The sequence below is a fragment of the Anas acuta genome, chromosome 1 (assembly GCF_963932015.1).
Source record: "Anas acuta chromosome 1, bAnaAcu1.1, whole genome shotgun sequence".
NCBI classification, from domain to species: Eukaryota; Metazoa; Chordata; class Aves; order Anseriformes; family Anatidae; genus Anas; species Anas acuta.
Window position 1 is genome coordinate 140,245,246 of NC_088979.1, and position 23,748 is coordinate 140,268,993.

Below are 23,748 nucleotides of genomic sequence, written 5' to 3' on the forward strand. Positions count from 1 at the left end.
GGGGTGGCTGTGGTCACCAGACCTACCCAAAAGACCTGCCTACCCAAAGGCATGAGCTGTTTGAAGACCCAGCATGACATAACCTCCAAGTCTGTGCCTCATTTTGTGAGGTCATGTTGCATCTAAGCTAAGGGGCTTCCAGAAGTGACTGTGGGCTTCGTGCCTTTCTTTTTGCCTTCGTCGGGATGGGAGCATGGAGGACTTTCCTGCTCGCTGTGGTGGTGCAGGCAGTGCTATGGTGCCTCAGTGAAACACCATATGGCAAGGTGACGTAGCAGTTTAGGAGAATTGCACCTGCAAGACAGGGCTGGGAGGTGCCAGGGGATAAGAAGCAAAGTGCTACGAGCTGGGCCACAAGCCCTCTGAAGAACAGGACGAACAAGTAGAGGCATTCAGGAAATGCCCTGAGCTTTTTCTGTACTGATCCCAAGCAGCTGGGCCGGCATGTGCCCTACACAAGCGACGGCTGCTGTGGTGAGCGCCCCTTGCCTTGCTTTGAGCCGTGGTGCTCAGGTGCTGCTGCTCGAGACAGCAATATGGATCGCTGTGTGCTGCTGCCCTGGGTAAATGCCCCGGGGGCTGATGTTTTACGCCAGTGCTGCTAGCGCTAGCTGGCTTGAGGCCAGCGTCTGCATTTGCTGTGAGGGTCTGTGGAGCTACTTCCAAAGGGAATGAGGAAGAAGCCTTGTTTTGACATTTCGAGGCTTTAATAAAGTCTGGAGAATTGCCTAGGCAGGACAAAGCTTGGCTACAAGACAGACACTTTGGGGAGAGCACTCAGACTATCTCAGGAGCTCCTCACTGCTGTTAATTTTACAATATACACCTGCTCTAGATGTGGCCTTGCTTGCCTCATGCGCAGGAGGAAAAGAAACCAAGGGAGTGCCATGGCCAAGGCCTTGTGTTTCTTCCTGATCAGGCTTGGAGTCCACTTGATGGTGGAGCAACACAGGTGATATGGATGCAGAGAAATTGAGAGACAGTGAGACGAGGGGATGGTTGAGGCTGTGGAGACACTGGGTGTCCTGGCTGAGGTGACACAGCTGCAGAATGACCAGGGACAAATTCAGCTGTCTGCACTGTGGCGTGAAGGACCCCTGTGGCACAGGGCAGGATGAGGAGTCTGGGCAGAGGTGTGGTTTGCTTCGGGTGGTTGATGAGATGGGGAGGCAGAGAAGAGAGCAGGCCCTGGTTTGAAAGCCAGGTGGATAGAGTAGGAGGCAGGGAGTGAGGGGATGTTTAGATGGACTATGGCTTTTAGGAAGAAAAATTTGCCCTGTGTGTTATTCTAGGACCAGGCCCCTCAAAACCAAGCTGATCTGTGGGAGGCAACGCAGCCTAGTGATGGACAGACACCCCAAGGCAGGCAGGAGAGCTGGTGTACCCTTGGTAACCCAGGATGTTTCCATTGCCTGGTCTGCACTCATTTTTGCTCCTAATAGACAGAAGAGGGAGAGAATCTAAATAAGAGACTCAATTTATTGGAGAGCCCAGCTCAGCAGCGCAGTGCTGGGCTGGCCTGCATGCAGGTGAGTGCTGCCGGCACCACTTGCTAGCATCAATAAAGCCATGGGGCTGCCAGAGCTGTGCGACCTGCTCTTGTGAGCAAGAGCTGAATTCTTGTGCCTGTGCTGGGAATAGCCCAGAGCTGCTCGTCTCAGTGGCTGGTCAGAGGAATTCACGGCTATTCTGTTTGGGAGGCAGGCAGTGATTACAAATCAATGACTCCACTCCTCACGTGGTTCATCGGTAACCTGGGAGCTGAGATCTTTCCCTGGCTCTCCCCATTACTGGACCCAGCTCTTGGGGCATCTTGAGAGTCTTACTCATTTTAAATCATCAGAGAGCTGCAGATGTAGCCGAGGAGAAAGGAAGGACAGATGGACAGAGGCATGGCTGAGCAGCTAAGGGGAAGGCAAGTTCCTGAATGCGGATGGGGCACCTTGTGGGTGAGCTGGGTTTGGCTGTAGGCTGGGGAGCAATGCTGCCAGCATGACCCACAGCAGCCCGGCTTCCTCTCTGCTGCTGGTCTCCAACTGACCTCCTCGCTTGGCTGGTAAATGGCCCATATTTTTGCCTGGCTGGGCACAAAGGGGAAAAAAAAGGCAAATAAAAACCAAATACCAACATGTGCCCAGCCAGACCAAAGCTGAGGTTATTTAGCAGGCCAGTGGGGAGATTTTAATCATCCCAAACAATCTGGGCTGGTCTATTCTTAATAACAATTTATAGCACTTAGCACTTTTGCATGTCACGAGCATTCACAGGCATCAGCTGGGGGCTGGAGACCGTGTGCTGGGAGCAGGGACTGTCCCGGGGGCTCTCCCAGCTCTAGCAGGGAGGATGGGGTGCCAACAGCAGGCTCTCTGCAGGCTACCCCTGTTCAGCACCGTCTGCTCGCACACAGCCATCTTCCACCTCCTCGTCCCACTGCAGAGTTTTCATTCAGAATTACAGGCAGACCATCGCGCCTACTGGCTTTAAAACTGCGGTCATCTGGCCACAGGCTGCAGGAGTGCAGCGGTTTCACCAGCAGATAGGGTAAGTAATCAGTGCTGTGATCAAGCAGGGTAGCTAGGGAGGTGACTGCTCCCGTTTTACAAACGAGGCAGCTGGCACAGAAAAGATATCTAACCGGAGAGTTGGGAGCACATCTCCCAGTGCCGACCTCCTCTCCCTGACCTTACTGTGATATTTCCATCACACAACTTTGATGTCAGCACACGCAGGAAGGCTAAGGAGCTGTGAGGTACCCCGACCCTCCGGGCTATCAGACATACTCTCTGGTTTGGATCTGGCTTGTGCAAAACACGTTGCCCACACAGGAAACAGCTGTGTCTGTGCTGCCCCTGGTCCGCTCCTTGGCTGGATTTGTCATACTGTAGCTTTTGCAAACACCTAAATGTGCTGTAGGACCTTAATTTGGGGAAGGTAACTGCAGTGGCACACAGCAAGCAGAAGGTTGGACTTTGTAGGATGCTGCAAAGCACCGTGTGATGTGCTGAGCTGGAAGATGGAGCAAGAAGCACATGTCCACGAGCTCAGTGCTGCTGCTGCCTGTGGTCCTTCCCCTCTGCCTGCACCCCAGGGTCTGAAGGGTGGGAGCAAGCAGCCAGATGCGCAAATGGCTGTGAGGGTGCAGGAGGGAGTGTGGGGAGACACGGAGGAGGAGAGCATCAAAGACACTCAGAAGGTTTAAAAGAAACTGGTTGGTGTACAGAACTGAAACTGCAGCAGGGAGAACTCACTGTGAGCGCTGCGCGGTGGCCCCCGGCTATTTAAAGCCCCGCATGCACCTGATGTGCAGCTGGGCATTAAGGAGCATCTCACACTGCTGTACCCACAGAAGCTTTGAGAGGGGCTTTTGAACCCAGCTTGACATGGGACAAGCCCTCCCCCACCACACCTCAGTCCCCGGGGAGGCTGAGCGAAGCATCCCAAGCACCTTCTTGTTCCTCGGCGCAGTGCTCCAACATCTGTGCAGCACGCTCCTGGCAGTGGCTGCGGCTGCTTACGTGGCTAAGCCCCATTAAAGAAGTGTTCTAGCACTGGACCTCAGCTTTGTTTCTCCAACTCGCTTTGACAGGATGAGCCTCTGCTGCAAAACAGGCAAATGTCTGAGGCCCTGGCAGGCATTTCTAAGACTGCCGCCCAGCTATCAACTGCTGCTTACGGCCCTTCGCACGGCATTTTAACCCTTCTCCATGCTCTTCCCCTGCAACCTGTCTCCAGTGCCCGCTTTCTCACCACAGACAGCTTTCCAACTGCCTCGCCTGAATTTAGTTTTATGGCCCCAGCTCCAGGCTTTACTGCTCTGAGATAATTCGAGCAATTCCCTTCCTTCCTTTATATTGTTCCTCTAAGGCATTTACAGGCAGAACACTTGTCTCTGCCAAACCATCCCTTCCCACTCCCCGTCCTTTGCCCCAAACCTCTCACCCTTGGGTTGTTTAAATCAGCTGGTGGTGGCTGCACAGCATCGCGTGGCTGGGCTGTCCTGCTGCTCCTCATCTCCCGTGGAGAGCAGCAGCACCTCCAGGCTCCAGAAAAACCCTGTCCTGCTGGAGGGGGCACCTCACAGCCACCCTCTGGACATGCCGAAACTCTGACTGCATGGACAGAAACAGACAATCATATTATTATTATTATTATTTTATTTACCATCAGGGATGATGTTGATGACAGCAAAGGGTGAGCAGATCGGAAGAGGCAGGAAGAGATCGTGGGCATCCCACTGGGGTGCTGGGGGACCTGTGCACCCTGTGACTGGATCTGTTGCAGCGGTGCCAGCTGATGGAACAGCACGTGTTACTGACCGGATTCGGCTTTCTGTGCCTTGGAACCAGCATCTCTGATTGCTGCAGGTTGTTTTCAATAGCTCTTGACTTACAAGGTCTTTCTCTTATTATTAAAAAAATAAAATAGGTAGAATTTGGATTAAATTAAACCAACTGGACTTTGTTCTCCACTGGAAGCTGTTTATGTAACATCTGTTTCAAATAACTTTAAAGCTCAGTCCACTCAACTGCGCGAAATAAAATGGTGAAATCACAATATTTGGTGGGATTTTTCAGAAAAATCAGTGCATACATTCCCCCACACCTGATGTCACCCCCCAGCCCGCATGACAAATGCAGCCCTGGTGAGTCTGGTTGGGCTGAGGCCAGCCTGCTTCGCACAGCTGGCAGAGAGCAGGCAAAATCACTTACAACTACCTTTGCAGATAATTATATATATATTTTTTTCAGGTAAAAAAAGCATTGAGTACAGCTTGCAGTGCTGTTGGCACTACACACGTGGTGCTCTGCGTTAGGTCAGAGGAGCCAAGCTGGGGCAGCGTGGTGGATATCCCTGTGTTGGGAACAGGTGTCCAAGAGTTTCTGGAAGGATATTTAAAAGCCATGGAGGCATTTCATAGTGTGCAGAGGGTCTGCCCAGGCCAGCCCCGCTTTCTTGGCAGGGAGGGGTTAATGAGCCCACTGCTGCAGCAGCTTGGTGGGCAACCCCACTGCCTTGGCCTGCCGCACGCCTGCGCCCCGCTTTCTGCTGGCCTCCCCACGGCCTCCCCCCTCTTTATATATTCATGAAGCAGCAGGGAGACGGCGGGTGGGGCGCGGGTAAATAAAAGCTGAGCAAGCTGAAACTGCAGCACAGGAAGAGGAACTTTCCGCGCGCTGCCTCGCCGGGACGCAGCCTGCTGCTTATCGCGGCCGCGCCGGCTGGCCGGAGAGACGATAACCCTGCCCTGCTGCCTGCACGCTGGATGCGAGGAGCAGGAGAGCTGTCTGTGAGTGAGTCAGCCTGCTCAGGGACAAGATAACGCCTTTCGGGGTGGCTGTTGCTCTGGGTTCAGAGCCAGGCCTGGCAGATTTCTCCCCCGGGACGGAGGCATCCCAGCGGGAGAGGCTGGGAGCTGGGGGCATGCGTGTAAGCGGGGAGATGATGTGGGATACATGCAGAAAAGCTCCAAAACAGTCAGTCTTTTTCCAGCCCGCTTTGGTCTGGAGGGATGGGCGTGGAGGGTCACTGAAGCCTGGCATTGAAGGATTATGTTGCAGCTGTGCTTTTTTGGGAAGCGCAGAGCTCTCCAAGTTCACATGTGCCTGCCTCCTGTGATCCCTTACTGCTCCCATATTCTCCCTTTCTTCCGGGACGGCAAGGAAGGGACATGCCTCTGTGGCTGCACTGGGGCTTTCTGCCTGCAGATTGACCCCTCTGATAGCTGGCTAGATGTTCCCAGGGCTGGACCTTCCCCACCCCGCAGCTCTGCGTGACGTGCTGCATCTTCTCACCCTGCCCACAGCCTTGCTCCACGCAGACCATCACTGGGGTGTGAACACAGACCCTGTGTACTGGGGACATCACCACCAGATGCTCCCCCCACCGAGCACCCAGTTAACCCACTTCTGCAGGCTGGGCCAGAAGTTTTGTGTGCCAGCGGGTCACTGGGAAGATGTCACCTCCTGGCTTATGCTAACACACTGATTTCCCTCCCCACACACCAGGTGCAGCTCCAAGATGAAGCCTCCATCTGGGCAGAGCATAAGGCTGGCATGCCTTCTCCTGAATTTGGCTTCCCTCTGCCTTCCAACCCCGCTCAGGGAGAACCGAGACTCCCTGCTGGAGGAGGAGAAAGCCCACCAGACAGGCGGCAACTTGGTGCTGAGTAAAGAGGAGCAGCAGCTCAGCACAAAGCTCGTCAGCCTCAAGAAGAAGGAGGTTGCAGCAGCCATGAACACGGGGCAGTTCCCACCGAGCATGCACTTCTTTCGGGCAAAGAGCCTCATTGACCAGAGCGCGGTGTTCAGCATCTTGAAGCACATGCCAAAAGGTAGGCGTTGCCTTAACAGTTGCTCATCTTACTCACCCTCCTCTTGCCTTCTGCTTCCTACACCAGAGCAAGATGCAGCAGACCTCTGCAGGCAAGCCCACGGACTGGGAGTAGTGCCGGCTGGGTCGCAGGAAGAGCCCTGCCTCTCAGCTGGGGGCAGGGGGAGAGAGGAAGAGGGCTGTGGGCTGGATGAATACACATTTCCAGCAATTGTACGTTTAGTGTGACTTGCAAAGTGCATCTTTCAGCCTTTGAAAAGTGAGGCAAGGGCAGAGGAGGTGAAGACAAGACACCACAGAGATCCCTATTTGTTCAGCATGTTTTAGCCAGGGCCTTTCCTTCATCCACACACACCACAGCCATGCTACCAACCTTAGCTTATCCCACACCTCAGCTGGCAGTGCCATATACCCCAACATGTTTTTCCACAGGTGGTTCTGCACACACCCGAAAGACTGCAGGCACTAGAGGAGGAAGGTGCTGCCCCTAATACTGCACGATTTTTCCTTGTTGAATGCAAGTCAGAGTCTGTGTGATGTGACCCACAGAATACAACACAAAAAACTATGAGAATACAATAGCTTTCTTAACCAGGCTCTGCTCTGTGCACTTGCAGGAGACTTCTGCTTATAAAGGCAGATATTAGTCCTTCTGTCTTTAGTTTTGAGACCTTGCCTCTCCCTCGTTGCTCAGCATGCTCTGCGATGATGGGCTGCCATGCCTTATACCAGAAGAGTCTTTATACTCTGCAGCACACACTAGTTTTAAACACATTTTGGAACCATTTACCTTCGATAACAGCATGAGATTGTCCAGTGCCTTCAACACGCTGTACTGTGCATCCTCTGACAGGCAGCCTGGGATACAGCAGCATTCAAAGGCTCACTTCTCTGGGTTGCACTGGAAAGGGAGAGAGGAGAGGATGTTTTAGGCAAGTGCAAATCCAAACCACCTAAACTGGGTTGCAGCAGCAAGCCCAATGTCTCCATGTCTGAGCTGCTGGCAGTTCAGTGGAGAGGTTGAGGTAATTGCTGGAGAAAGTCATTGACTCCTGGCTGGCTGCTTTCTCCCTCTGCGTCTCTGGTTCAGACAAAGAAGGCACCTTGTTCAATGCTTCTAACTGAACATAAGAGACATTTGCAGTGAAAGCTGTCCGTACCTCCATAAGGCTGAACAACATATCCACCTTTCCAGTTGGTCCCTTTCTAGATGCCGAGTCCCATGACCTTGCCCACATGGCTGCCTGGGAACAGGTTGGTGACTCACTTGAAAAACCCTTGCATGGTGAAACTGACTGCCAGATCTTTCCATTTGCCAGGCTGTGACACCAGCACATAAGAGCTGTCCTGCTTACCACCCAGCTTTTCCCTCCCAGTTTCCAGTGTGGGATGAGGCTCCCTGACCTGCAGCATCCTGAGCAGTTACCATATGTGATTAGGATATCAGAGTTGTCTGAATCCCTTTGTTGTTGAGTAAGGAATTGAAAAGTAGTCCCCTCTTTGCTTCAAAGGGGATATCTTTGATACTAATGAGGAATCAAAGCAAGAATTTAACACCTTTCAACCCAGAATGCAGTAAAATAGTTCTCAGAATCTTTGCAAGCACTGTAGGCTTCTAGGGCCAAGATCACATCCTTATAATTGCTTGAGTAGGACCTCAGTCTTGATCGCAGCTCCTAGTGATTACTGTTGGTTTCAAGCACTATTGCCATTTCTATTGCTCCTCACAAAGGGAAAAGGGCCGTATTGCAAGTGGCAGGAGGATCCAGACAACTGTGGCATGCCTGTCCTGTCCCTCCTGCTCTGGTCAGAGCAGCATTTACAGTTGCTCAGCATCTTAGCTGTCAGACCCTCTATAGTGAGAGATTATAGACACTATAAATTAGTCTCCTGTAGATTAGAGTCTCGTCATATGCAAATCAGCACTTAGTGTTCCTGTTAAGTCATATTCTCCCTTTACTCCTAAGGGCATTAAAGTTATTTAGATTATGACATGTCCCTTAGACTAATAAAGCACATACCTGTGAGGCTTGAATTCTCAACTTCTTTCCTTTACAAGGGAGAAATTTAGTTCAAGCACCAATAGCATAAAAAAGTCTCTGAAAAAAAAAAAATCACCAAAATGAAAGGATGGGCTGGGGAAGGTGAGTATGCAGAAGCTTCCTATGCCAGGAAGACTGGCCAACACACCACACAGTAACAGAGCATCCCAAAAGCCCACAGTGCTGGCCAGCAACAGTTGCAAAATTTAAGTAAACATGCATTTGGTAAGAGAGAGAGGTGGGTGCTACTTCTCTATCTGACTGCAGTTCCCCACTGTGGCATGGTCTGTGATTTTGGTGCATGCCACAGTTTCAGAGAGGAAGGAAGACACAGACCAGATGCAAGAGTTGAGGCTGGGAGCAAGCCAGCTAAGATGCAGAGGCTTGCCCCAGGCCCACCTTGTAGGCTGGTGCTCACTGTGAGAGCACCTCTTTAAAACAGAGGAGCCAACTCTCAGCAACACCAGTCTGAACGAGCATTTTCCATCCCAGCAGGAAGCAGAGCTCCCTATTGATCCCGCTTTTGCTCCTAGGGAGCCATCATGCTCTGCCTGCCCTGGCAATCTCTGCTGGGAAAGGTCAGTCACAGCCATCTGGAAGCATCTCCAGATGCCCCTGGCTGGGCAAACTCAAGCTCTCATCACATTACGCCTCCTTTCTTCTAATCCAACTGCCTTGTCTCAATAGGATTGCTTCTCCTCTCCCCAGGTGCTGTCTTACACCTGCACGACTTTGCCATGCTGAGCGTGGACTGGCTGGTGCACAATGCCACCTACCTCCCGGACTGCTACGTGTGCTTCACCCACACGGGCACCGTTCGCTTTCGGTTTTCCAGGCCTCACCCTCCTCACCCAGTGCCAGCCCAGTGCTCCGAGTGGGTTTTGCTGGAGACCTACCGAAAACAGCTGCACAACGTGACTGAGTTTGATAACAGGTGAGCGAGCACGAGGTGCGAGCCTGGCAGCACTCTGTGGTACCACTGCCAGGCCAGCAGGGTTGTTCTGGTCCAACTCCCCCGTTTGCTTGCTGCTCTGGAAGCAGGGAGCCCCATTAAAGTCGTGCACACAGAGCAAGCAAATAACAGCATGAGAACTTGAAGGCTGGAGCATTAAGGACACCAGAATTCGAGGCTGCCAGCATTTAGGTTTTCTGTGCATTCTCGCTGTGGTCCATTGCCCAGACACGTTAAAGACAGTGGTTTAAGTGGGAGCAGACCTCCCAGAGCCACCTAGGAGCTCACACCCCAGACCGCTCCCCAAGGCACCACCCTCCATCTTACAGGAGCTCCCTCCCTGCAGGCAGCTCCTACCCCAATTGCTGGCAGCCTTTTATCAGGACCAGGTGTTAGCTGGCTGCCCAGCAGCCACCCGGCATTTAATTACTTGCAGGTGGGTGGGAAAAGCCTGGCTCCCCCTCCAGACGGTGGTGACAGGAAGACCAAGCCCTATCTCCCCGTCCAGGGGCCATTCATCCCGTGACAAAGCCCTGCTGAAAGGCCAGGGGGAAGCGTGTGGTTCTGCGCTGCGTTCGGGGGCTTGATAGCATGCACTAAATAATGCATGAAGTCAGACACTGAGTGATGAGGACAAAGAAAAATATTGAGTTGTGATCTGTTCAGAGAGCACCGCTGTCTGCCGAGCTCCGGGGGGCTGGGGTCCTGTGGAAAAAAAAAAATAGCGTGCGGTGTAAGGTAGTTAAATCAGTGTCGTGATGCTGACACACACAGAGAAGGCGAGATGAAGGTGATGAGGGTGACCCTAATTGTGGCATTTCCTAAGAGAAACTTCATGTTTGGGCTGTGGTGCTGTGCAGTGAGAGCACGTGCATGTGTGCTTCTAAATTGAGACCTCTTATCTCTGGTCCCGCCTGTGCGTAGAAGCGGTCTGGACTCCGTGCCCTGCAGGTCTAGGAAGGAGGTCGGGCTGGGAAGCTGAGGACTACTGCTGTGACATGGGATGGAAGAAATAAGATCCAGCGAGAAGTCACTTCTTTCAAAGAGAAAACCGGTTGCCCATTATCTCCCTTCCATTCCTACTGGGAGCGATGAGGAAAGACCATGGCACCAGCACTCTTCAGCCCCACCAAGAGACCCATAAATAATGTGCAAGAGATTAGATGTTGAAACAGCTTCGCTTTCTTAAAACACAAGCAATTGCACTGGGCATTTGAGGCCCTTGTCAGGAGCAACCCATCGCTGTGTTTGGTTTTGGTTGTATTTATGTAGTGTGACATCTCCTCCTGGCCGAGGCTAGAGGCCATGGCAACTTGTACTCCTGTGAGGGTGGGGCTGTGCATGGCTTTGTTCCCAATAGTCCTATTTGGGAACGTGACTTCTTCACAGAAGCAGTGTTATCCCATTCCTCTTCTTTTGTACTATTTATCTGATGATACCACAGGTCAGAGCACGACTTCTGAGACACAACACAGACACAGACACAGCTTCAAAGATCTTACAAAGGGCTGGAGGGGAAACTGAGGCAAAGGACAATGAACGGATTTTCCTCAGCAAATGAGTTCCAGAGCAATGTACAAACCTGGATCTCTTACATCCTGGGCTCTCAGACTTACCTACTTATGTTGTCCTTCATTTCTTGCCCTTTTGTGCTCACAACAGAATCGCAAAGGAGTCATTGCACATAATGTGCAAACACAGGAACACCAGCCACGTTGAGGCTCTTCCCCTCCTATTTTCATCTAATCCCTGGGTACTAGTCTAAGGGTTAGGAATGTTTTTTGGCTGCCTGGAAATAGGTCTCTAGCCAGGAATCGGCCCCAATCTGTTCTGCTTCTCAGTTTCTGGAAACTCTCCCAGTCTCTTGAACATGTGCATCCCAGGCTACCTCTTTTCCTGCACTCCTCTTTGCCCTTGAGCACTGACAAGCTGAGAGAAAGCAGATGTCAGAGGGAGGAACGGATGGATAGTTGGGTGGTTTCAAGGAAGTATCGAGGGAGTATGGCAGCAGGGAAGGGTTCTCAAACAGGATAGCGTGGATCAGCAAACACGAAGAGAACAATGAAAATGTTTCCCAGGGGCTGCACCTCTCTTACCGTACCGTGTTCCTGACTGGGAAGGCAAGAGGGAAGGAGATAACCACATCACGTTTTTGCTGTTTGTATATTTATATATATATACACACATAAACACACACATTTATATGTATATGTGAGTGCGTGTGTTGGAAGTAAGTCTTTGTGTTTGTTCGCCTCAAAAGAAGGTTTTATCATTCATATCCAAAACATAAATCCTATGGGCCAAGGCCCTGGAGTATCCTCTTACTGGTAAGCTTCCAAAAGGATGCTATTAAGAGAGTCAAGAGACCACGGGTTAGGAGACAGAGAAAGGCAGGAAACTTTGCTCTGAGAGTTAAAAAAAATAATAAATTCTCACTTATTTACTTGGCCACCAATTATGATCCAGGAGAACGCCGTTTTTTTCCTCAAGGAGCAACATAATTGCCACAGCCTCTAAAGCGAGGGCTCCCAATAAGCGTGACCCCCGATATTTAAGGGAAGCAGTGCTGACACTCCAGATATTTGTAAAACCACCCCTGCCCCGATCACCCGGGGATGGAGGCCGTGCCCTGCAGCACAGCTCCCGCGGTGGCAGCGCTCCCTGTCGCAAGGATGAAGTCATCTGCGAGCGAGCTGACACTGCGGCTGGCCGAGTCCCCAGGCACCAGTGGACCTCCACCACCTTCCCCTCCGTGTCCTCTGTCTGCCTTATCTAACGGGAAAATAGGGCAGTAGGCACAGTGCGCAAAATATATTAAAAACCCCATCACAGAGACAAAGCACTCCGCTCCCTCTACAAGTCTCCCCTTGGGGAGAAGAATAGGGGAAGAGAGAGAGAGGGGAAGCGAATGAACCACATGTGACAGATGTTAGTCACACTATTTAATGCACCACTGGAAGACATTCAGATACTATGGCGAGGAGCAGGGTATAATTACCCATAGAGGATAGGAAAAGAAGCAGGAAAAAGATACTCCGTAAAAACAAGACAAGAAACCGTTCACTTTTGCATTATATTGTGCACGAAAGCAGAAGAGAAAAGAAAGCAGGAAAAGAGAAAAGCAAAAGCATGGTTGAAAATAAATAACCCTTAGCTGGTCGTTTTCGTTGTGCCCCTTTGGGCATACGCATTGCAATAGCATTGTTCACTGCATATATGACATGACATGGGAGGCTATTTGTAGTCTGCACCTGATCACTGGCTAGGGCCCATTCCAGAAAATAAGCAGAAATGCCTTTATGAAGCTTTGCTTCATCTGCATGACCTCCTCGTGGCAAAGAAATTACCAGCCTGAGCCCTTAGGAGATTATCAGGTTATCAAGGCTGGATCACCACTACACAATAAATCTCCAACAGTTATAGGGATCAATAATCGGTCTTAAAGGAAAGGGGATTATAAAAAAATGTTGTTTGATTTATGTGCTTTTAGGAGCAGGGTGGTGCGGGGATTTATTGCTGTATCTAGCCCAAGAGCATGGGCTAGGTAAACAACCTCGTGTTCATGCGGCTCGAGTTTAAAACAGGGCGCGGAGCAGCGTGCGTGCTCCTTGTTGGAGGATATGGGGAGAAAAGCACTGGGATCCCCGCTGGATGCCGTTCCTTATCCGAGGCAAAGCTGTGTGTGGCAGCGAGCACGGGCTTGTGTGGCCTTTTGATCCGACCTGCAGGGAGGTTTCTCCCGCGGTGCTGCGGGCTGGGGCGAGCAGCGGCGGGGAGCTCCCCTTCGGCCAGGGCTGGGGCGAGCGGAGCGGGATGGTTGGCTCAGGTGGCACTGCTGCATCTGTTTTCCTAGGGGCTTGCCGCGGAGCCTGACTCTTCCCACGCCAGATCTCCCCCAGCACACCCTCTTGCTGGAAGCTACTGGCAGATAAGCTCCTCAGAGGTGCCCCTGGTTCTCGCATTCCTGGTTTCTGGGGTGACGCTCCAGTGTCCCTCCCTATGTGACGATGCAGCTGAGATGCCGCATGCCACAGTGGCATGGAGCACTGACCCTGTGCCTCCCTGGACACAGCTGAGCTTCTCCATTGGGTTGCATCATTTGCCAGACAGTATCTGGGGGTTCCCAGCCTCGTGTGATACTGCAGGAGAGGCCCCTTTGTAATGCGCAGACGGGCAGAGCTGAAGGTGCTGTGGGAACCCAAACTCTGCATTTCCTCACTGGCTAGCATTTAATAGCTCATCCTTAATGTGGTACAAATATCTTTGCTTATGTTCAGTTTTGTTTCTGAAATTGTTCCCAGCACAGAAATTAGCTGAGTGAAGAAGAAATGAAACTACAGCTGCTGGAAGAGGGCCCGCAGGGAGGGGAGCAGCAGCCCGCAGGCAGGTGCTGGGGGAGCTGGTCAGGATGGAGGGACGCAAAAGGGATGCCCCTGCCCGGCACGTCTTAGTTTACGGGTCTGGACCAGGTCACATTTTGAGTCTGTGGGAGAGAGGTTTTTAATCCCATCCACAGAAGCCTCCTGGAACAAGATAATAAGAGCTCAAATCAAACCCACATCTCCTGTATAGCAGGAGGAAGCACGGCACCAGGACGGGGGGGCAAGACTTCAAACACCAAACATTATTAAAGATCAGTAGCTTTATCAAGGGAAACAACAGACTTGGACGAAAGACGAAGTGTGGCCAAAGGCATTTCTATCTGAACAGGCTTAGCCTTCGAGCCTAGATAAACATCAGGCCTGGTCAGACCTGCAGGCCCACCCACCTGCCAGCATCCAGCTCCACACCTCGCTGTGGTGGCTTCAGGCTGTCCACCCAGGAATGAATTTCATCACCCCCTGCTCTGCCACTCAGATGTTGCCCCCCAGCCTGAGAAACTTATTACAAACCCTTCTCTGGGTGGCCAGTGGTGGAGAGCTGCTGCCAGAGGCAATGCTTTGCATGGGACACAAGCTAGAAGCTGGTCAGCAGACAGCCGTGTGGTTGCCCTGTCCTGAACACAAGCTGTCACCACAGCGGCACCCGCAACCATTTGGTCTCGCAGTTGCTGCCTGCCTGAAACTCGGCTTGATAAAATGACCTGTTGCCTCTCTGGGTTTCTTAAAGAGGCTTACAGACCAGCAGATTCGGTGAAGGACCCACATATATTTCCATCCCAGTGAGAGAAAGCCAGGACCCGTGATTCCTACCTGCTGTTTCCCAGCAGATGAACCTGAGGAAGTTACCAGCAAGGCAGGCAGGATGCCAGGTTTGTTTCACTGGAGAGGGGGAAAATACTTCTGATTCTCAGTCATTTCCCCTCTGCCCATGTTAGATGACACTTTTTGACAAGATGAAGATACCAGGGAGAGTTACAGGTTAGTAATCATGTTGGTGGTGGCCCTAGCATCTCCTGGAGACTCTCTAGTGGTGAGCAGAGGGATGGGTGTCAAAATCTCTTAGATGTATTTAAAATGTTTGGGAGAATATATTGTCTGCAGGAGTGATGTATTAGCCTGCTTGTGGATTAAGAATACGGCTGGGTAGCAGAGTGCAATTCTTACGATATAAAAACATCCTGCTTGCTTTTCTAAGTCTCATTACTTCTCAAGATTTTGTCCTCAAAATGGTGGGCACTTTGAACATCAAGTCTTACCTGCCTTGTAGCTCAACATGTAGTCTATGGCTTTTGACCTGTCAGAGATAGAGGTGTTCTCTGTGCCAGCCATATGAGAAGTAAATATAGGTGGCAAAAAAATTACCTGAGTGCTTCCTGAGAACACGTCCCTCCTGAGCACAGCTGGGCTCTGCTGCCCCACCTCACCCCACAGCATGCAGATGGGAGAGTGTCACATCTGCCAAGCTTGGCCTCCAAGAGCAAAACTCACAGCGACCTTGAGGAATCCCACTTCCTTCTGTACCAAACACCACGCTGCCAGCTGGTGCCTTTTTGCATGCTGAAAACCAGTTAACTTTGCTCTCCTTATTCTTCCTCTTCCTTTTACCCTTTTCTGCAGCTTGATGAGGAACTTGACTCTGGTGACGGATGCCCCTGAGCTGGCCTACCCTTCCCAGACTTTCATCTGGAAAAGGTTTGAAGAAGTCTTTCTCATCGCCTCTGGACTTATCTGCTATGCACCTGTGTTCAAGGCCTACTTCTACCAGGGGCTGCTGGAGCTCTATGAGGATAACGTACAGTATGCGGAGATAAGAGCTATCCTGCCTCCGGTATGTATTTTTTGGCTTCTCTAGTATTCCTTTAAATCCTTATTTCTCCCAAACTTTTCTCAAGCCCTAGCTTGAATTCAGTTTTTGGATGTTTGCATACCTTGCCTTGTAAGGACGCTGGAAAAGCTTGATCGTATTCAAAGGTCTCTGCTGGGGATTTGCATGCTCAAGGGCTCGAAAGTGAGAGACACTTTGTTCTTCACGGCTAGGGAAGATACCGGCTGTGGCACCAGTACAAACTGCCTTGGACCACCTGGCTGGGAGCCGTGCCTAATCTTGCTGGTTGGGAAGATGCACCTCAGCCTCGTCTGCGCCAGAACCACCTGTTGTGCTGTACCTGCTTGGGAGCAAGCTCCCAGCTGGAGCAGAGACTGAGCCTGGAACAGATGCATTGTTTTAAATCTACAGCTTATTTCGGGGTGATTTCTCTGACCAGGATGCTATACTAACTGCTCCAAGCCAGGGAGCGTGGCCACGGGGGCTCTGCGAGGCTGGAACAACAGCACCAGTGCTGCAAAAGCTTGCCTTGCAGCAACGCCCGCCAGAAGCAGTCACCAAAGTAAACGAAAGCTGGGATTTAGCGCAAAACAGCAAACATTGCTGAAAAGCCCCCTGGCCCCAGCTGTGTTTGCAAGTTCAGCTGTGCAAAGCCCCGGGTTCCCACGAGCGGCAGGGGTGGAAACATCCCTGTGATCATCTGCAGCTGCCCTGTGGCCCTGGGCGCTGGCAAGGGGACACCAGGAGGTGACGGGGCACAGGGGCTTGGCCAGGGGCAGTGCGAGGCAGCAGCACCCAGGGGCAGCAGGAAGGTGGGCTGAGACCGCTGAAGGGTGCAGGGGGAGGGTGAAAGGGGAAAGAAAGGAGAGAAAGACAAAGGGAGAGGGATGGAGTGATTTCAGCCTCCGTGATGGATCCAGGCAGGGCCTACGTGGGTTAGTATCAGCTGGGGCATGTAGGGTCTGAACCCTGCAGGCAAAACTCTGCGTGTAGCCCTGCCAGTGAGGAACTCACAAAGCAAGCTGATGAGACAGAGCTTAAAAAAATGATTATTTTCCCCAGTTTGCAGCCAGAGAAATGGGAAACTGTGGCAAGACTAAGTGACCGACAGAAAGCCCTGGCCTGGAGCTGAAGCTCAGCCCTCGCACAGCCGGGGGTTGCTCTTCTCCTCCTGCATGGTGTGGAGCGTGTGTGAGCAGCCAGGCGGCTGGGCAACGTGCAGCATCTGATATGGACACGGGGCAGAGGCTGCAGTCTCCTTGGGATACTCAAGGGCACTTGCTTGCCGTGTCTGAGCATGGGGAAACTTGTTTCTTGCAGTGTTTCTAGGCAGGAAAACTGCTCCTTGCTTCTCGCCAGCCAGTAAATGCTTCAAGAAGAACACGTCCTGAACAGCTTTAACTGCTTTTTACTGCCCCGTTGCAAGGACTGCAGAGCACTGCTTCTCTGAGGTTTTTCTTCAGTTCCCTTCTCCCACCTGCTAACAAAACTCCTGCTTGCCACGTGCTTTTCATCCTACAGGTGTATGAACTGGATGGCACTCGGCACAATAAGTCTTGGTCGGTGGCGACATATCGGGAGGTGGCCCGGCGCTTTGTGGAGGAGCACCCCGACTTTCTCGGGGCAAAGATCATATTCACGGTGCACAGGTAGAGGCTGAGCACGGCTGTGTGGTGGTGGGAAAGGTGTCCAGGCAGTGCCAGGAGAAGCAGAGTTTCCTGAGGGGTGGGCTGGAAGTGCTACCATTGCTTAGCCATGCCTGTGCATGTTGTCACACCTGGGGTTTTGACTCCTAAAGCATTTCCCTGGCACGTGGTAAAGGCTGGGGGTGAGAAATCATCTATATACGTCTGCGTACGTGTGAAACGACCGGGGTCAGCTCATGGCATGTGCCCAGGAGATGAACATCCACGGCGAGCCCCTGAGTGCAGGAACGAGCAAGGGGAAGGCTTTTGATTGCCCCAGCTCCTGTACCCGGACACACTCGCCCTCCTGGTGGGGGCTGAGGCAGTGACAGCAGTGCCCGAGCGTGGGCACCGAGCACTGCAGAGATCCTCGGGGGGCCCTGCAAACGCCGTTCCCCCGGCAGCCTTTGTACGGTATGTGCGTGCTGCTGCTCACGGGCAGGCACAAGGCTGCTCTCCAAGTCAGCCAGATGCCACAAAGTCATGTGAGGTGATCCTGAGCAAATATAACATACCTCTCAGCAGGACTTGCTCACTCTGGCTCGGCACAGCGTGGTTTCCAGTTCAGAGCTGGCTTGCCTCTGGCCGGCTTGGGTATGGACAGAGCCTGCCTGCAAAATGCACTGTGATGTTCAAGTCCAACAGAGCTGGGGGAAAGCTAAATTTAACACACTGTTGAAATGCAGCGGCTGTCCCACCCCTCGGCATAATGGTAGAGAGGAAAAAAATATTGAAACTTTTTCTCTCCATGCTGTTGCATTCCCTGCTTGGTGTATGGGAAAGCCAGCGAGTCTTAGACAAGCATGCCTCACCTCGAGTGACTGAATTGTCTAGCCAGGCATTTCCTGGTCATTCAGGGGTTTCCTTTCATAATATCAATTTTCGGCTGCCGTTACTCTGGAGACCTGAAGCTGGCTGTCAGATTCAGGAGCAACTTGCATTTTGGAAATACCCCTGAGGGCCCCTGTTCGCAATTCAAACAAACCCAAAGAAGGCAGGCCTGGGGATGCGAGCCTCTGCACTGCTTTCTCTCTCTTGCTCTTTAGGATGCTGAATGTTTCCCAGATTAAAGAAGCCATCGTCACTGCCATGGCACTCAGAGCCCGCTTCCCAGACACCCTGGCAGGCTTCGACCTGGTAACTGGATTTCTTCTGTGGCTTTGAGTTAACCCCTAGAGGTGAAATATAACTACATGCATACATGGCATGTGTTATACCAGAGACAGATCTGCTGCTGCTGTCCTGAGATCAGTGTGGACAAATCAAAAATCCTCTAGCTAAGGATTTTGCTGGCAGTAATTAGCCAAAAATCAAATAAAACCCACTACCCCATCCTCAAATAATCACCCCCTTATCCGACACCCAAAACTTTGTACTTTCAATGCAGTTGGCACTCTGTAGTGATTTCTCACATTAAGACCCACTATATTCCAGAGCATGTTCAAAAATACTCTATCTCCTCCCCAGGTCGGCAATGAGGATGAAGGTCATTCTTTGTGGGAGCTGAAGGATGCCCTGACCATCCCGTCTTCCCTGGGGTTCAACCTGACATACTTTTTCCATGCTGGAGAGACTGGTAAGCATGAGGACTCAAGCTCTGTTATTGCTTACAGAGGTAGGAGGTGAACCCTTGCAGAGCACAGAAGCAGCGAGCCTGGCCATATCAAGACAATGGGGGTGCATGGTCTGTTTTCCCTGTGCTCCCCGCATCATCTTCTTGCTGCAGCATTCCTGCATGGCACCTCCCCTACTTGCTCCCTGCTCCTGAGTGTAAGCTTCGTGTTGGTCAGCACCTTTGCCCCATGTGTAATATGGAGCCATGCTACAAGACCTCTTGCTGCTGTGGGTCCCAATACATAGTTCAGTCCATACGGGTGGGATTTTTCCTAACTATGTCTGACTAGCACGTTATGCTTCCTAAATTTTGACATCTACAGAGAAAATGTCTAAATCTGAGCTAGTTACCCTGGGCTCCCTTTACAGCCATGCTGAGTAACAGGCACTTCTCAGGTATGCTGCACTTCCATCTAATGCACAAGCCATTCCTCAGAAATTATTACTTCTCTCCCTTGACTGTGAGCAGAGACCAGCAAGGTTATCTTAGTTGCAAGAGCAACACTGCAGACACCTACAGCTAGGTGAGTGAGTGGCTATCTCCATGCTGAGCAATGTCCTGGGCAGATCAGGATTCCCATTTCACTGAAAAAGTGAACTCAGAACACGAGCAATCCTCTCACCTTGCAACTAAGACACATATTAACAAAACCATTTAGCAGTTTGAGAAGATGTGTTTCCCTACAGCACTGCAGTGATTCTCGTCTGTCTTTGCTCAGACTGGCAGGGCACCTCTGTAGACAAAAACGTGCTGGATGCTCTGCTGCTGAATACCAGTCGGATTGGCCATGGACTTGCCCTCATTAAACACCCGATAGCAAAAAATTTGTCTCTGAAGAGGGATATTCCTGTAGAAGTCTGTCCCGTCTCCAACCAGGTATGTTGGTAAAAGCTTTGGGATAGGACATTGGAATGGGATCTGCCTCAGCAGTGAGGAGCAGCAGGGAGCTGGGGGGCAGCCAGATGTTTTGTTGCACCCCAGCTGGCTCAGTTTCCCTTGCCCCACGTTACGCTGCAGTCTGCTACTGAGATGCACACTGCACGTGTATAAGGCTTGTAACACCAGTTAGCTCAAAATCATTTAAATGATTTCCCTTATCCAGGGAAACCTGGGAAGGCAGTCCTCCCCAGTGAACATGAGGCCCAGAGCCAGGGAGGTGCCTGAAGAGACATAATGAAAACACTTTAAAACCAGGAGGGCTGGAGGCTGGGAAGCTGGGATAGCAAATGAGAGTCCTTCTGGTTTTGTAGAACTCATAGCCAGGAGGAACTCTTTTGCAGCACATTAGCGTGGTGCACATTGTCCCCTGGGCACAGCAGGATGGATGCTGTGGGGCAGAGAAGCACTGGGGTGGGCCTTGAGGGAACAAACCCTGATACCAGCTCCAGGCACCCTGGGCTGTGTCAGGACAGAGATGGAAACAGGAGACCACTACTGAAATGCTCGGTTAAATTATTATAGATAAGCAGATGTTATTTGTCCCACTGGCCTTGATTTAGGTGATTAATTTAAGAAACCAATCTCCTTGTATAGTCAGGGGAGAAAAATAGGCTCCTCCTGCAGCAGTTCAGGGCATTATGCCCTAATATGCTTCCAACAGCCCTCTGCTGACTCTTTCCCCCCATAAATGACTACCTGCTGGCCCAGGCAGCTATAGCAGGCATAAGGTGTGATGGGTGCTCTAATGCAAACGTGGCTACAGCAATAACCTGACATGACGTTGTCTCCTGCCCTTCCCCACCGAGGTCCTGCTGTTGGTATCTGACCTGAGGAGCCACCCCGCAGCCAGCCTGATGGCTGAAGGGCACCCCATTGTGATCAGCCCCGATGATCCCTCTGTCTTTGGGGCGAAGGGCGTCTCTTATGACTTCTATGAGGTGTTCATGGGCATCGGAGGAATGGATGCTGACCTGAGGACCTTAAAACAACTTGCGCTTAACTCCATAAAGTAAGTCCCTCATCTCTCTCATCTAGCCATAGCAATGCTAAGGGGAACATGAGGATGCTCTCCAAAAATCCACCTTATTTGTGTTTTGGCAGAGTCTCCTCTGCCATATGAACTGAGCTTCTGTTTACCCAAAGGCTCCTCTATGTGTGTCTCCTCCAAGAGCAGGACACGGGGACCCCAGATTCTTCTTGTGTCCATGCCCTTGAGCACCTCTTTCTAACCAGGTGTCTCAGTTTTCTCCCCCTTCTTCATCCCTTGCAAAGTTGCCTCCAGTGTCTGATTCTGCACAGGGGAGAAGTATTATGTCCTCATACCATTTGCCTATTTCTGCCCAAATTTGACATTTCCTGGTGTTTCCATGGCCCACTGGGGAAACACAGGAAAACAATTTACCAGCACGTAGTTCAGGTACCTTTAACCACTTTTTCTGTTTACCCAGACATCTATGAATGACCCCAAATAATTTGGCTGTGGTGCCCAGGGTTTCTCTCCACATTCCTAGAGTTCTGTCTGCTAAATCCCATGACAATCCCAAATCCCTGCATGGCCAGGGAGACAACAAAAACTCTTATTTCTTACCTATTTGGACCAAGGCCATGGGGTGCCTCAAACAACAGCAGAGACTTTTCTTCTATACTAGGGACTTGGTGCTCCTCTGCGAGCCCCCAGCTTAAGGAGGCTGAGCTGTTTTGTCCTCCTGGTGCAGGACTCAGTAGCTGTTGGTACTTTGGGATGCTCAAGGCTCTTTGTATTATGGTGGTGCTCTGGGCAGCCTAGGTATGTCCTGAAAGAGTTAATCTGTTGCTGCTTCCTGCCTTTTCATTGTGGTCACTGATCTTGAAATAGCTGCCCCCTGGTCTCCTGGCTGATACAGGCTTTTCTCCTCCTCACAGATACAGTGCCATGCTACCGGATGAGAAAGCCAAGGCCAAAGAGGTCTGGCAGAAAAAATGGGACCAATTTGTGGCTGAGCTCTCTGATAGCTTTTTGAGGGAGCTTTAGGAGGGAGGAGACCCCTCTCAGAAGGCATTTGGCAAGCCAGAGTGAGCCAGGCTTATTGCTGAGAGGGAGCCTGTTTTTTCCATGTGACTTGAGCAGATGAACAAACCCCTAAGTCTCTTCTGGCCATGGGTGACTCAGGTAAGATAGGCTTAAAGCTAGGAATGAGCTGCACTACCCTGTGAAGGTCTGGGACTGGAGGTGAAATGAAGCAGAGAGCCTTTGTAACAACAACAGCAGAATACACTGCTCAAAATAGTCAAAACAATTAAAAATTGCCAATGACCAAATCCTGACATCCTTACTCAGGAAAAACATGCCTTCTAATTAGACTTAGTGGGAGACTGCCAACATGAGGATCTCTGAATTTCGCCTTATCATTACAAAATGCAGACCTTGTCCGGAAACAGCTAAGACAAACATCCAGCCATTTGGGCCACTGACCTTCAGGAGAGCAAGGACTGAAAATGACTCTTGTTATGTTTAACCCTGGGCCTGCTGCCAAAATAGCACTGCTGGGTCGAAGAACCAGTCATAGGTCTGATGTCTGCTATTTCAGGACCCACTACGGCTGGAAACAGGCAGATGGACCTGTACAAATGTTCCCAGATTGTCTAAGCTTGGTCACACAGAGATCACAAAGCCAAAAAGAGGTGCCTTATTCTATGACAGTTGTTTCTTTTCTTTCTTTTCTTTTTTTTTTTTTTTTTTTTCTTTCCCTGTGCTGAATCCTTTCCTGTCCTCTGGTCACAGGGAAACTAAAACACTTTTCAGCTGAGAAAAAACCTCCCTGGCTTCCCAGATCCAGCTTAATTAAGCTCTCATCCTGCCCTGGGATGTGTTAACACAAGCCTCTCTGTTTATAGGAAGCACCTTTTGATTCTAGGGGGTTCCACTACCAGCTTTTTTTGCCTAGATCAGCACTCAAACGTGCCCTTATTCAGCACATCAGACAGATGCTCACCTTGGCGGAGAACTACTCTCACACTATGGATATCCAATATATCCACTCAGACCTTTGTAGTTACTAGTTCTTTCACAAAAAGGTATTGCAGCAGCTGCATGATAAATAGTGCCTAGACAAGCAGATTCCCTTGCTTAACAAGCTCAAAAACATCAGGGAAGAAATCTAATTTCAGGGAGATTATAAATAAATAAATAAATCTTAATCAGGGTCTAAATAAATTCAACAAAATCCATCAGCACACATAGCTCAAGCACACAGCCAGGATTGACCAGCATCTGTCTGACTTCAGTGCAATTGCCCTGGTTTGCATCTGCTAAGGGAGAACTTGCAGAAGTTCATGCCAAAAGATGTCCCTTCCTCAGAGCCTAAAACTTAATGTGGGCTGTCATTTCCTGATCTGACCATCTTAAGCAAATTGGGTCTCTTGATGTTTCCTGCTAATTTTCCCAAGCTGCCTGGTCACAGTGCTTATTTCCACTAACCTCAGTTAAAACACCTTAGCAGGAGACAAATGTACACACAATAGAAGTGGATCAAGCTGCACAGTCGGCGCATCCCTTGTGTGCCCAACTTTAAATTGCCCACATTTCACAGCCTGTAAGCCTGTGTCTGGTTATCCCAGGCAGAAACAACAAAAAGACACAGCAAATTGAAGGTGTATGGATTGCAGAAGCCAGCAACACAAAGGAAGCAGAAGTGAGAAGGCAGCCACACACCTCGGACTCAGTGCCATGCGCTGCTTGCTCCTTCCAGCCACAGCTGCCTTCACTCCAGCTCCCTGCCCACACGACCCACACCTTCCTCTGATCTGCCAGCAGCTGCTCTTTGCTGGCAAGCCTTCCCTGGGCCTTGATGCAGATTTGGTAGTGGGATGAGCTTTATACTGGAGGAGGAGCCAGTGTAAAAGCACCTCACCTTCCCTCCTCAAGTACGCAGAGCTCAGTCCCTGATGTGGGCATTCCTTGCAGCCCCATAATAACCATTGACTGACTAAATGCTGTAC

The 23,748-nt window shown here is 50.9% G+C and overlaps 1 protein-coding gene and 1 long non-coding RNA gene across 6 annotated transcripts; one reads left to right on the forward strand and one right to left on the reverse strand.

Moving 5' to 3' along the window:
* Positions 1-337: 337 nt before the first annotated feature.
* Positions 338-21,488, reverse strand: LOC137844298 (uncharacterized). Of its 3 annotated transcripts, XR_011089867.1 has the most exons (9): positions 21,359-21,488; positions 17,732-17,827; positions 9,269-10,029; positions 8,352-8,429; positions 7,121-7,231; positions 6,368-6,481; positions 4,162-4,290; positions 3,940-4,109; positions 338-3,598 (listed from the first exon to the last, which is right to left on the reverse strand). It is a non-coding gene; the product is annotated as an uncharacterized lncRNA (long non-coding RNA). The 3 variants fall into 3 exon arrangements; XR_011089868.1 differs by lacking the exons at positions 338-3,598; positions 3,940-4,109; positions 4,162-4,290; positions 6,368-6,481 and having other exon boundaries at positions 6,493-7,231; positions 9,269-9,403; positions 9,507-10,029; XR_011089864.1 differs by lacking the exons at positions 338-3,598; positions 3,940-4,109; positions 4,162-4,290; positions 6,368-6,481 and having other exon boundaries at positions 6,493-7,231.
* On the forward strand, positions 5,110-22,942 carry ADA2 (adenosine deaminase 2). 3 transcript variants are annotated; one of them, XM_068660525.1, is made up of 10 exons: positions 5,110-5,287; positions 6,006-6,331; positions 9,081-9,306; positions 15,324-15,534; positions 17,053-17,180; positions 18,263-18,353; positions 18,684-18,792; positions 19,550-19,707; positions 20,577-20,779; positions 21,420-21,553. In XM_068660525.1, exons 2-10 carry the CDS (start codon positions 6,019-6,021, stop codon positions 21,451-21,453), a joined length of 1,473 nt encoding a protein of 490 aa, XP_068516626.1. In that variant the 5' UTR covers positions 5,110-5,287; positions 6,006-6,018; the 3' UTR covers positions 21,454-21,553. The 3 variants fall into 3 exon arrangements, with proteins under 3 accessions (XP_068516626.1, XP_068516617.1, XP_068516609.1); XM_068660516.1 differs by lacking the exon at positions 21,420-21,553 and adding an exon at positions 21,673-22,942 and having other exon boundaries at positions 5,111-5,291; XM_068660508.1 differs by lacking the exon at positions 21,420-21,553 and adding an exon at positions 21,673-22,942 and having other exon boundaries at positions 5,114-5,287.
* Positions 22,943-23,748: the final 806 nt, after the last annotated feature.